At 46.3% G+C, this 13,084-nt stretch overlaps 1 protein-coding gene across 7 annotated transcripts in view; it reads left to right on the top strand.

Moving 5' to 3' along the window:
- Positions 1-6,161, top strand: part of TM9SF4 (transmembrane 9 superfamily member 4) — a 53,867-nt gene extending 47,706 nt beyond the window's left edge. For 4 of the 7 annotated variants that reach the window (XM_032295279.1, XM_032295282.1, XM_032295283.1 and 1 more), the window contains exons 17-18: positions 610-699; positions 4,231-6,161. In XM_032295279.1, the coding sequence (XP_032151170.1) occupies positions 610-699; positions 4,231-4,380 (240 nt within the window). In that variant the 3' untranslated portion in view covers positions 4,381-6,161. The remainder of the gene's footprint in view (positions 1-609; positions 700-4,230) is intronic. The other 3 variants (XM_032295281.1, XM_032295284.1, XM_032295285.1) reach the window with 1 other exon arrangement.
- Positions 6,162-13,084: the final 6,923 nt, after the last annotated feature.

Raw genomic sequence — 13,084 nt, 5'->3', positions numbered from 1 at the left:
AAAAAAAAAAAAAAAAAAAAAAAAAAAAAAATGCTGAGTGCGGTGGCTCACGCCTATAATCCCAACACTTTGGGAGGTGGAGGCGGGTGGATCACCTGAGGTCAGGAGTTCAAGACCAGCCTGGCCAACATGGTGAAACCCCATCTCTACTAAAAATACAAAAATTAGCCGAGCATGGTGGCAGGCGCCTGTAATTCTAGCTACTTGGGAAGCTGAGGCAGGAGAATCACTTGAACCTGGAGGTTGAGGTTGCAGTGAGCTGCGATTGCACCATTACACTCCAGCCTGGGCAACAGAACAAGACTCTGTCTAAAAAAATGGTGTCTGCCACATGCTAAGCATTTTACTTGAGAAATGTTACTTTTTTGTTGTTGATTTTTTTAAATGAGGTATAAACAGTAAAGTTCACCCTTCTTTGTCCGTAGTTCTGTAGTTTTTAGAAATGCTTCCAGTCGTAGAACCACCATCACAGTCAAGCTGTGAAACATTTCCGTCTCCCCGTATGTTACTGCTCTTACCAGGGTCTTCAGCCCCTCAAGCAACTGTGCAATTTGGCAGGAAGGGATTCTGCCACAGGACAGGAGTGACCTTCCTCTGTTTCCTCCTCAGGATTACCGCTGGTGGTGGAGAAATTTCCTAGTCTCCGGGGGTTCTGCATTCTACGTCCTGGTTTATGCCATCTTTTATTTCGTTAACAAGGTACTGCCCTCCTTGAGGGGTCCTCTTAGTCCTCGTAGGATAGGAAGGTCAGGAGGAGGATACTGGCAGAAAAATCCAAGTGCCTGAATCTTCCTTTTCTACCCAGAATGGGGAGAACCAAAGCTACCTAGAACTGCACCTGCTCTAGAAGATGGATCCTTTTAGGAAAGAAAGAATCTGCATTCTATATGTTTGGGAGACAAAGGCCATCAGGATATGTGACAATGAGAATAATGCTTGTAAAGCTTATGAGGTATAGCCATAGCCAAAGCAGAACTTGAAAGCAGTATGTCACCTGCAGTGCTCTTCACAGGAAATAAGAGGGACTAATAACACCTTGAGAAAAGTGAAAGGTAAGAGTAGCATGAAAGAAGAAAAGTAGAAAGGTGTTAATAAAGATCAAAGCAGAAAATGCTGAAATGGTCTGAATAGTAGATCCCAAATTTAGCGCCACAGGCATCCTGTCTCTGCAGGTGTCCTCTTCTTCACACAAGTACTGTTCAATCCTGCAGAGTAAGGATGGGAAGGGGTTTCACAGGCATTTCGGAGCCCTTCTTGCTCTGTGACTCCACATAGGTAAAGTGCGGTTCATTAATAAGAGGGAGCCAGGCTTACCTAATGATTAAGGCAAACTCAAAGACCTCATTGTCCCCCGAGAGAGGCGCTGGCAAGAATACAGATGTCCCACAATAGTTTTGCTAGATTCATGCATGATACACAAGCCAGATGAGCCACTGAGAGGAATTTAGAGGAGCCCTGTTGGACCCCTCACCTCAAAACTAATACTCAAGACTTATTCTCACTTGCTGTACTTTGAGTCTCCGGAGCCCAGAGCAAGCAGTCCTCTGCTAGCACCCAGGGGTATTTGCAAAATAGAGTTGTAGGTCAGTTGATCGAAGCTGAGAATGCCCTTTCCCAAAAACAATCAAGTTGGAAAAGACTGGAAGGATCATTTTGTGTAGAGCTGCACCCCTGCCTCCAGTCTGGTGACTGTGCCTCTCTTCTCTAACAGTCTCAACAGATGATTCTCTAGCTCAGGGGTCAGCAAACTGCAGCCCCGCAGGCCAGCAGGCCTGTTGCTAAAAATTTTTATTGGAACACAGCCATGGTCATTCGTTAACATATCTGTCTGTGGCTGCTTTCACACTACAATGGCAGATTTGAGTAGTTGTTACAGGGACCATATGGCCTACAGAAACTAAAATATTCACAATCTGGCCCTTTAAGTAAAAGATTACAGACCCCCGCTCTGCTACATCCAGCAACAGAGAAGACACTTCCTCCTAACACTCCCATTCTTTCTGGACAGCTCCTGTCAATATCAGGGTCTTGATTCACACTGCAGTCTCCCTTACTGTGACTTCCATCTTTAGCCCTTAGTCTTAATTCTGGGATCATCTAGAACAAATCTAATCACCCTCCTCTATAGCCTATATTAATCAGAACTCTTGTAAGTGGCAGGTGACTAAAACTCCATTCAAAGTAGCTTAAGAAAAAAAGTAGCTTAAGAAAAAAATTTATTTGCTGATATAACTGGAAAGATTAAGAAATTGGAGTTCTAGCCTCAACCATAGTAGATCCAGGCTCTCAAAAATATCAGGGCTCTGTGCCCACGCCTTAGTCCTGTGTGTCCTTTTTTTTTGGCCTCAGTCTGCAGGCTATATCTTTTCACAAAGTAGAAAGGTGGCCAGTGGCAGCCCTGAGTCTACTCAGCCCCAGCGCGAAAAGAATGTCTTTCCTCTGCCCTCATACGCTGCTTGGCTCAGGTGGTATGCCCGGCGCTCACTGTTTCCCAGGTCCATATTTGGGCAGACTGGCCTAGGTCTTGTGCTAAGTTTTTTTTTTTTTTTTGAGTTGGAGTCTCACTCTATAGCCCAGGCTGGAGTGCAGTGGTGCAATCTTGGCTCACTGCAGCATCCGACTTCCAGGTCCAAGCGATTCTCCTGCCTCAGCCTCCTGAGGAGCTGGGGTTACAGCTGCACCACACCATGCCTGATGAATTTTGTATTTTTTAATAGAGATGGGGTTTCTCCAAGTTGGCCAGGCTGGTCTCGAACTCCTGACCTCATGTGATCTGCCCGCCTTGGCCTCCCAAAGTGCTGGGATTACAGGTGTGAACCACTGCACCCAGCCTGTTTTGTGCTAGGATTGAGGGCCCCAACAGGACCAGGTGTTTTGAGTGTGTCTCTCAAAACATCGGGAAGACAAGAAACAAGGTTAGACAGACAAAAACTAGAGATCACATTGCAGCCTCCTGTCCTTCCTCCTCCTGCTCCAGTCTTCTTGCTCTACTCAAAAAATCTCTTCCTCCAGCCCCAGTGCCTTATGTAGAAAAAGAGGAACTTTCCAGCTCTTCCTCTTTGTTTCGTCCCTTGCCTCCTTTTACCATTGTTCTGTTCCTTGTCCCTCTCCCACCCCTCCCCCACCTCCAGCCACAAGAATGTGTACAAGGAGAAATGGAGGCTGGGTGCAAGTGGTTCACACCTATAATCCCAGCGCTTTCAGAGGCCGAGGTGAGAGGATTGCTTAAGGCCAAGAGTTTGAGACCACCCTGGGCAACAGAGCAAGACACCATCTCTAGAAAAAATAGAAATTAGCTGCGTGTGGTGGCACACATCTGTAGTCTGAGCTACTTGGGAGGCTGAGGCAGGAGGATCCCTTGAGCCCAGGAGGGTGAAGATGTAGTGAGCTGTGATCATGCCACTGCACTCTAGTCTGGGTAATAGAGGGAGACCCTGTCCCTTCAAAGAAAAGGGGTTGGGGGAGAGTTGGGGGGCTGAACCTGAAAACGTGACCTTTACCCGTTAGGCTTAGGAGAGGGCTTCAAACGGTGACTATATTGTTTTCTTTGTTTCTTTACTGTTTTCTTCTGGACTGCTGGCATTCTGTGACCATGTATCTGCCTGTGAGTCCCGGGACAGGCTCCACTCAGGCCCTGGGCATATCTTGATACCAAGGTTCCACATTAGCTCCATTTGTAAATAACACAACATAGATCCCCAACATTCCTGCCCAGCTTCTAAACTCTACCCCGTTTAAAAAGGAGTCCAGAATGCTTCAAGATCAGAATCTCTGTGAGATGCTAACAGAAGTGACAAGCATTCTGGGGAAGAGAGGAATGGAGGCTGAGGCGGGCTGATGGGGCTCCTGGTCCTGAAGCTGGGCATCTGGACACCCCGCCCCTCCACTCTACCCCCAACTCCCTGACTGCTGCTCCAGCCATCCAGGAGTGTTGCCATACTGATCTGGGGACTGTGGGGGACCAGGAATGACCACAGCTGTGGCCATTCTCCCTGTGGCATTGCGGCCTTGGCCTCTGAGGCTGTGGGCATCAGGGCAATACACAGGCCTGGTCCAGATGAAGCAGAGCTGTGCCTATGAGCCCTGCCTGCCCTCGCTGCCCACTGGAACACGCCCCTTCCCCTGGCCAGGCCTCGGTTTCCCTGTGATATCAGTGAGGGTGGGGCCCCAATTTGCCATGCAACCTGGCACTAAGAACCCACCCTGTCTTCTTTCCGCTCACGGCCGCAGCTGGACATCGTGGAGTTCATCCCCTCTCTCCTCTACTTTGGCTACACGGCCCTCATGGTCTTGTCCTTCTGGCTGCTCACGGGCACCATTGGCTTCTATGCAGCCTACATGTTTGTCCGTAAAATCTATGCTGCCGTGAAGATAGACTGATTGGAGTGGACCACAGCCAGGCCCACTCCATCCTCGGACTGGAAGCCACCCTGCGTGGGGGACTGCAGGCACGCAAAATAAAATAACTCCTGCTCATTTGGAATGTAACTCCTGGCACAGTGTTCCCGGATCCTGGGGCTGCGTGGGGGGCGGGAGGGCCTGTAGATAATCTTGCATTTTTCTTCATCTTATTCCAGTTCTGTGGGGGATGAGTTTTTTTGTGGGTTGCTTTTCTTCAGTGCTGAGAAAGTTCCCTCCAACAGGAACTCTCTGACCTGTTTATTCAGGTGTATTTGTGGTTTGGATTTTTTTTCCTTCTTTGTTTTAGCAAATGGATCCAGGATGGATAAATCCACCGAGATAAGGTTTTGGTCACTGTCTCCACCTTAGTTCCTCAGGGCTGTTGGCCACCCTACGACTAACTGGAAGAGAACACGTCAGGGCTTCAGTGAGGTTTCCAAGCCTCTCCCTGCTCATCCTCACCGCTGAGGCCACGACAAAGCACAGCTTCAGCCCGGACAACACCCTCAGTGCCAGCAAGCCTCTGCCAGCCCTCTGTCTCCCTCTTCTCCCCAGGGCTGCCCAAGGCAAGGTTTCCAGCCAGGCCTCGGGGTCATCTTTTCACCAGGAGCAAACCCAAGTCTTAGTTGCTACAAGAAAATACCCTGGAAGTATTGGGGGCCAGGTTCCCCTGACAGCAGGAATCACCGCTGTTCAGAGCAGCTGGAGTTTGCTGGACCAACAAGGAGGAAGACAAGAGACTTGCAGTGAACTGTTTTTTGTGCCAAGAAACCCTGGATCTGGAGCCAAGTGTTTTCCCAAGCCATGCATCCACTTTGTCTGGGAAGGGATGGTCAAGGCTGCTAGGGTCCTTACCCTCAGGATCGCTCCCTGGTCCTTTCCCTGGGAGGTGCCGCTCTCCAAGGTGTGCTGGTAGTGGGCCCTGCCCGACTTCAGGCAGAACAAGGAGGCCCAGAGATCACAGAGCCCCCTCCTGTGAGTGGCTGGGCGTCCTCTCCCTGCCCTCTCTGGCCTCCGGGGTCATACTCAGTTCTTTAGCCAGCCCCTCCCCTCCATCCCGCACCTGAGTTCTTGTCTCCTCCTTCTGGGGACACCCAAAACACTGCTTGTGAGAAGGAAGATGGAAGGTAAGTTCTGTCATTCTTTCCCCAACCCCCAGGAATAGACAAGAAGCCAACTTAGAAAGAACGGGCTCACATGGCTGACCTGGCTCCTCCGTAGAGCCCTGTTCTTCCCAACCTCTGCCCCGCTGTGCGTATCACAAACATTTGCTCTTAAGTTACAAGAGACAAAATCCACCCAGGGATTGGAGTTCAAATAGCCGCTAACCCTTGCACCAGCCCTTGTGGGGCTCCCAACACAAGACAAAGCTCAGGATGCTGGTGACGCTAGGAACGTGCCCCTCCCCTTACTGCCCCACGTCTCCCGGTGGCCCTACCAGCCACACCCATCAAACCAGTGAAGTTCTCAATCTTGCCTCAGTGACTGCAGCGCCAAGCAGCATCCACCAAGCATCAGGTTGGAAAGAAGGGAACCCAAGCAATAGAGAGCGATATTGGAATCTTTTGTTCATCAAATCTTGGATTTTTTTTTTCCCCTAAGAGATTCTGTTTTTAGGGGGAAGGGGAAACGGACACCTCATAAAGAGTTCAAACATCATCAATTTTTCTGACTTTTTAAATCATTATTATTTTTAATTAAAAAAAAATGCCTGTATGCCTTTTTTCGGTCCAATTGTAAATAAATATGCCATTGTCCTAGTGTTTTGTTTTCAATCTCATGCAGGGGTTGGAGGTCTGAGGTAAGACACCTTCCCTAGTGGTTTGAATTACATAGTTTCCCTCGAGGCTCATTGTCCTGTCAGACTTCAGGGCTCACTCGACTGCCCTTCCCTGCCTGGTACAAGTCCATTGCCTGGCCCCTCCATACTAAATTGCAGTCCTTTGCTCTTCTGATCTCACGAGTGGGAAATGGCAGTCAAGTAGTGCAGCAAAACCTGGTTTTGGATTCCCAGCTTCAGTATTTTACTATCAGCTCACCTCATGCTGAGAAACCCAGTTCTTCAATTGCAGGCATCAGAAACATAGGTCAAACTGATTTCAGTCCAAAAATGAGTTGCTTGGTTCTTAAGTCATCAAGGGCTTTGTTGGTTTTGCTTCGGGTCTGGCTGGATCTGGGGGCTCAAAGGATAGCCTTAGGGCTCTTTCCCCTTCTCCACTGTGCTCCTCTCCAGCCTCATTCTGTCCCGTTGTCCACAGTCTTCCTCCTGATGGGGGAGGCAGGGAGGGCAGGATGCCAGTCACTCCGGGCTTACATGATCCACTGGGGTATGCCAGGGGGCTGGGGTAGGGGAAGACTTTCCTCCCTACTTCGGTATATTCAATATATGTTTATTCAATATAGAGACATCCCAGGAAACATTTCTGATTGGCCCAGCTTGGATTATCATTTGCACATCTTGGACCAATCACTATATCCAAGGGATGGAGTATGATTTGAGGCCACTTTCTCCAAAGGTGGTGAATACTGTGAATTTCAGCCCCACCAGAATTACTTGGAATGGCCGATGAGGAAAGAATCATTTCCCATGGTAAGGGATGTGAAGCAGACCAAACAGTGGCCTGTTGCCCCCCACCCTCTTTAACCACAAGCCTCAGTTCCTCATCTGCAGTGGGGAGGGTGCTTCTTACTATTTATGGAGTAATTCCTGTGTTCTGATGTTCTAAACGCTTGCCATGGATTAGCCCATTAAATCTGGGACATGATACAAAATAATAACCTGCCTCTGAGGCAGGTCTGTTACTAGCCCTCATTTACAGAAGTGGTCACTGAGGCACCAAGCAGTTGAGGTAACCTGTTGGGGCAGGATGGGGGTGGTGTCCCATGATGGTGGAGTAGTATTTAGGTGGGACAGTCAGACTTCTGAATCTGTCCTTCCAACCTCTATACTATAGCTGCCTTTTTAAAGGGGTGTGTGTGTGTAAAATTATATGTAATTGGTGTAAAATGAACTGCACAGTTTGATATGTTTTGACACACAGACCCATGAAATTATCGCCACAATCACAATAGTAAGCATACCCAGGTTTCCTCATGCCCTTTTTTTATAACCCTGCTCTCTAGCCTCTCACCATTATGCTTGTCCCCTCCAAACCTCATGTTGAAATCTGATCCCCAGGTTGGAGGTGGAGCCTAATGGGAAGTGTTTGGGTCTTGGGAGCAGATTCCTCAAGAATAGATTCGTGCACTGGGGGAGGTGGGAGCAGAGGAGGTGAGTGAGTTCTTTTCTCTCCTAATAAAGCTGGTTGTTAAAAAGAGCCTGGTGCCTCCCTGCAACCCCCACTTCTCTCCCCATGTAATCTCTGCACATGCCAGCTCTCCTTCACCTTCCTCCATGAGCAGAAGTAGCCCAAGGACCTCACCAGAAGCAAATGCCCAATCTTGAACTTTCCAGCCATCAGAATCATGAGCCAGACCGGGCACAGTGGCTCATGTCTGTAAGTCCAACATTTTGGGAGGCTGAAACAGGAGGATCACTTGAGGCCAGGAGATCAGCCTGGGCAATAAAGCTAGACCTCATCTCTAAAATTAAGACAAATTTTTTAAAATGTTTAAAGACTCATGAGTTGGCTGAGCAGTGGCTCACGCCTGTAAGCCCAGCACTTTGGGAGGCTGAGACAGGTGGATCATGAGGTCAAGAGATCGAGACCATCCTGGCCAACTAGATGAAACCCAGTCTCTATTAAAAATACAAAAGTTAGCTGGGTGTGGTGGCACGCACCTGTAGTCCCAGCTACTTGAGAGACTGAAGCGGGAAAATTGCTTGAACCTGGGAGGTGGAGGTTGCAGTGAGCTGAGATCGTGCCTGTGCACTCCAGCCTGAGCAACAGAGGGAGATTCTGTCTCAAAAACAAAACAAAACAAAACTCATGAGCCAAGTAAACTTTTAACAAATTACCCAGCCTCAGGTATTCCTTTATACCAACATAAAACAGACTAAGACACCGTCCCCAATAAGCCGCTGGTCTTTCTGTCATTATAGATTAATCTGCATCTTCCGGAGCTTTATATAAGAAAAATCAAACACTATATATATTTTGTCTTTTTTTTTTTTTTTTTTTTTTTTTTTTTTTTGAGTTGGAATCTTACTCTGCTACCCAGGCTGGAATACAATGGCACAATCTTGGCTCACTGCAGCCTCCACCTCCCAGGTTCAAACAATTATCCTGCCTCAGCTTCCTGAGCACCTGGGATTACAGATGTGCACCACCACACCCAGCTAATTTTTGTATTTTTAGTTGAGACGGGGTTTCACCATGTTGGCCAGGCTGGTCTTGAGCTCCTGACCTCAGGTGATCCGCCCGCCTCGGCCTCCCAAAGTGCTGGAGTTATAGGCGTGACCCACCATGCCCAACCTGTCTTTTTCATTCAGCCTGCTTTTTAGCAGGCTTATGTGTAACTATGTTCTTATATGTAACTATGGTCCATTTCTTTTTTATTTCATTGTCTGGAATTTGTTTATCCACTCATCTGTTGATGGACATTTGAGTTGTTTCAGTTTGGGCTATTATAAATGAAGTTGCTATGAGCAAGTGAAGAAGTCAAATGGCTGTATCATATGGTAGGTATATGGTTTTTAGATTTTTTTTAATGGTTTTATGTGCAAATAATAGATGCTGTACCCATAAATTCTCTCCAAAAACAATTAGGAGCTTCTTAAAAGAAAACCACATAATTTTTAAAGGCACTGGGATTCCTCTGCTTCCAGGTCATTGCTAGGCTAGAAAGATAGTTTGTTCTAGAAATCACAAGTTAGAACTGAGTATTCTCCAAAGTGGAAATTCTAGAATGTAATGTCACTCCAGGCAAATATTATTCAGTTCTCATCCCCAACATCCACAGTTAACCTATCAGAACAGTTAAACCAGGTCAAAACAGTCCAGCATAATTAGGCTTCGTCAAACAATGCCATTACACTCTTCTAAGATGCAAATAAACCTAGACAGGAAATACTAAAATCAAAATAATGCATGATGCTGTCCTACAAATTGTTAGTTCCTTGTTGTAGTCACCCTTCTACGACATTAATAAAGGGAATATTTTATACATCACTAGCCATGAATTTTTGCCATTAGTTATTATACAAATGCTGCCTCATGCCATTATCCAAATGGTATAACCATTTTACGTCCACAATTCACTTCTATAGTTATAAGTAGAATTTTCATGATTTACATACTTAAATCTATCAGAGAAGATTTAACACTGAGATGCAAGCTAGCATCCTTAATATCTGATGCTTTAAAGTAGATAGTAATATAGGAAGATATTGTAATCACTTTTCATTTAAGTGACCTGATGTAAAAAATAAACCAATAATTTAGCAGTTCCAAGTCTCAGCTTTCTTTTTCTTTTTTTTTTTTTTTTTTTTTTTTTGAGACGGAGTTACCCAGGCTGGAGTGCAATGGCACGATCTTGGCTCACCGCAACCTCCGCCTCCTGGGTTCAGGCAATTCTCCTGCCTTAACATCCTGAGTAGCTGGGATTACAGGCACGCGCCACCATGCCCAGCTAATGTTTTGTATTTTTAGTAGAGACGGGGTTTCACCATGTTGACCAGGATGGTCTCGATCTCTTGACCTTGTGATCCACCCGCCTCGGCCTCCCAAAGTGCTGGGATTACAGGCGTGAGCCACCGCGCCCGGCCGCCCAGCTCCTTTTATGGATTTTGCTTTTTGGTGTTAGACATGTTTGCTTAACTCAAGGTCACAATGAATTTCTCCTGTGTTTTCTTTTTTGTTGTGACAGCGTCTTGCTCTGTTGCACGGGCTGGAGTGCAGTGGCATGATCATAGCTCATTGCAGTCATGGTCTCCTGGGCTCAAGAGATCCTCCCACCTCAGCCTCCCAAATAGTTGGAAACAGGCGTGCTCCACCACACCTGGTGAATTTTTTGTTTCTTTTTTTTGCAGACACCGTGTCTCACCATGTTGCCCAGGCTGGTCTCAAATCCCTTGACTCAAGCAATCCTTTGCCTCAGCCTCCCAAGTAGCTGGGATTACAGGCTCAAACCAATGCACCTGGCTCAGGTGTCACTGTTTATCTTGTTTTATTCATTTTATTTATTTATTTATTTGAGACAGAATCTCACTCTGTCACTCAGGCTACAGTGCAGTGGCAGTGGCAGGATCACAGCTCACTGCTGCCTTGACCTCCTGGGCTCAAGCAGTCCTCCCACCTCAGCCTCCCAGGCAGCTAGAACTATAGGCATGCACTGCAATGCCCCTCTAGTTATTTTGTTAGGAGACAGGTCTCCCTATGTTGCCCAGGCTAGTCTCAAGCTTCTGGGCTCAAGCAATCCTCCTGCCTTGGCCTCCCAAATTGCTGGGATTCCAGGCATGAGCCACTGTGCTCATCAGTGGAGTTGATACCTTAACAATATTAAGTCTTCCAACCAATGAACAAATTATACCTCTCAATTTAGGTCATCTTTAAGTTCTCTCAGCCAAGTTTTATATTTTCAGTGTCTAGGTCTTGCACTTCTTTTGTCAGATTTATTCCTCAGTGTTTTATATTTTTGATGCTGTTATAAATGGTGTGTTTTTAAATTTTTATTTATTTAGAGATGGAGTCTTGCTCTGTCGCCCAGGCTGGAGTGTAGTGGCAGGACCTCGGCTCACTCTGCCTCCTAGGTTTAAGCCATTCTTATGCCTCAGCCTCCCGAGTAGCTGGGACCACAGACGCATGTTACTACCCCCGGCTAACTTTTGTATTCTTTAGTAGAGACGAGATTTCATCATGTTAGCCAGGCTGGTCTGAAACTCCTGACCTCAAATGATCTGCCTGCTTCAACTTCCGAAAGTGCTGGGATGACAGGCATGAGTCACTGTGCCTGGCCTGTAAATGGTAGTTTTTCATTTATTTTTTTTATTGCTAGTGTTGTACAGAAATAACAGTTGCTTTTTAAAATATTGATCTCATACTCTAAAACCTTGCTAATTTATTAGTTCTAGTAGCTTTTTTAGATCTCATTGGATTTTCTCCACAGATGATCATGTTGTCTGCGAATAAAAGATAGTTTTACTTCTTTCTTTCCAATCTGGATGCCTTTTATTTCTGTTGCTTGCCTGATTGCAACAGCTACAATATCCAACACAATACTGAATGGTGAGAGTGAACATACCTGTCTTTATTTTTTGGGTGTTTGTTTGTTTTTGAGATGGAGTCTTGCTCTATTGCCCAGGCTGGAGTGCAGTGGTGTGATCTTGGCCCATTGCAACCTCCATCTCCTGGGTTCAAGCAGTTCTCCTGCCTCAGCCTCCCGAGTAGCTGAAATTACAGGTGCCACCAGACCCAGGTAGTTTTTGTATTTTTAGTAGAGACAGTGTTCTACCATGTTGGTCAGGCTGGTCTCGAAATCCTGACCTCAGGTGACCCTGCCTCTGCCTCCCAAAGTGCTGAGATTACAGGCCTGAGCCACTGCACCCAGCCCATCCCTGTCTTTAATTTGCTCTTTTCTAGTGTTTTAAGGTAGAAGCTGAGGTCATTTATTTGAGGGCTTTCTTTTCTAAGTGTTTAGTGCTATAAACTTTTAAAGTCTTGCTGTAATGGCATCCCAGAAATTCTGATATGGTTGTGTTTTCATTGTCATTCCATTCAAAATACTTTCTAATTTTCATTTGATTTCTTTTTTGAGTCACGTGTTATTTAGAAGTGTGTTATTTAGTTTCCAAATATTGTGGGATTTTTTTTTTTTTTTGAGACGGAGTTTCGCTCTTGTTACCCAGGCTGGAGTGCAATGGTGCGATCTCGGCTCGCTGCAACCTCCGCCTCCTGGGTTCAGGCAATTCTCCTGCCTCAGCCTCCTGAGTAGCTGGGACTACAGGCACGCGCCACCATGCCCAGCTAATTTTTTGTAGTTTTTAGTAGAGACGGGGTTTCACCATGTTGACCAGGATGGTCTTGATCTCTTGACCTCGTGATCCACCCGCCTCGGCATCCCAAAGTGCTGGGATTACAGGCTTGAGCCACCGCGCCCGGCCTGGTTTTTTTTTTTTTTTTTTTTTTTTTTTTTGAGAGGAGTCTCGCTGTCCCCCAGGCTGGAGTGAAATGCCACGACCTCGGCTCACTGCAACCTCCGCCTCCCAGGTTCAAGCGATTCCTGCCTCAGCCTCCCAAGTAGCTGGGACTACAGGCATCCACCACCACACCTGGCTAATTTTTGTATTTTTTGTAGAGACGGGGTTTCTCCATGTTGGTCAACTGGTCTCAAACTCAAGTTCAAGTGATCTGCCCACCGTGGCCTCCCATGGTGTTGGGATTACAGATGTGAGCCACCGTGCCTGTCCAGTTGCTCTTTTTAAACAGTTGCCTTTAAAGAATATAATTAATGACAAAAAAATGTTACCTATGTACCCAGGTAGTTACCATTTTAAGTAGTCTTTAACCCTCTGTGTATATCCACATTTTCATTGGGTACCGTTTTCCATCTGCCTGAAAGATGTCCCTTAACATTTCTTGTAGTAGGATTCTAATGATGATGAATGCTGTCAGCTTCTGCACATCTAAAATTTTGCCTTCATTATTAAAATATATATTTGCTGGATAAAAAATTCTAGGTTGATAGTTTTCTGGTACTTTAAACATATTACTCCACTGTATTTTTGCTGGATAAAGAATTCTAG

The sequence above is a fragment of the Sapajus apella genome, unplaced genomic scaffold (assembly GCF_009761245.1).
Source record: "Sapajus apella isolate SASKATOON/1434 unplaced genomic scaffold, GSC_monkey_1.0 scaffold33, whole genome shotgun sequence".
NCBI lineage: Eukaryota > Metazoa > Chordata > Mammalia > Primates > Cebidae > Sapajus > Sapajus apella.
The sequence above is the reverse complement of the archived record's forward strand: the minus strand, read 5'-3'. Positions and strand labels throughout refer to the sequence as shown.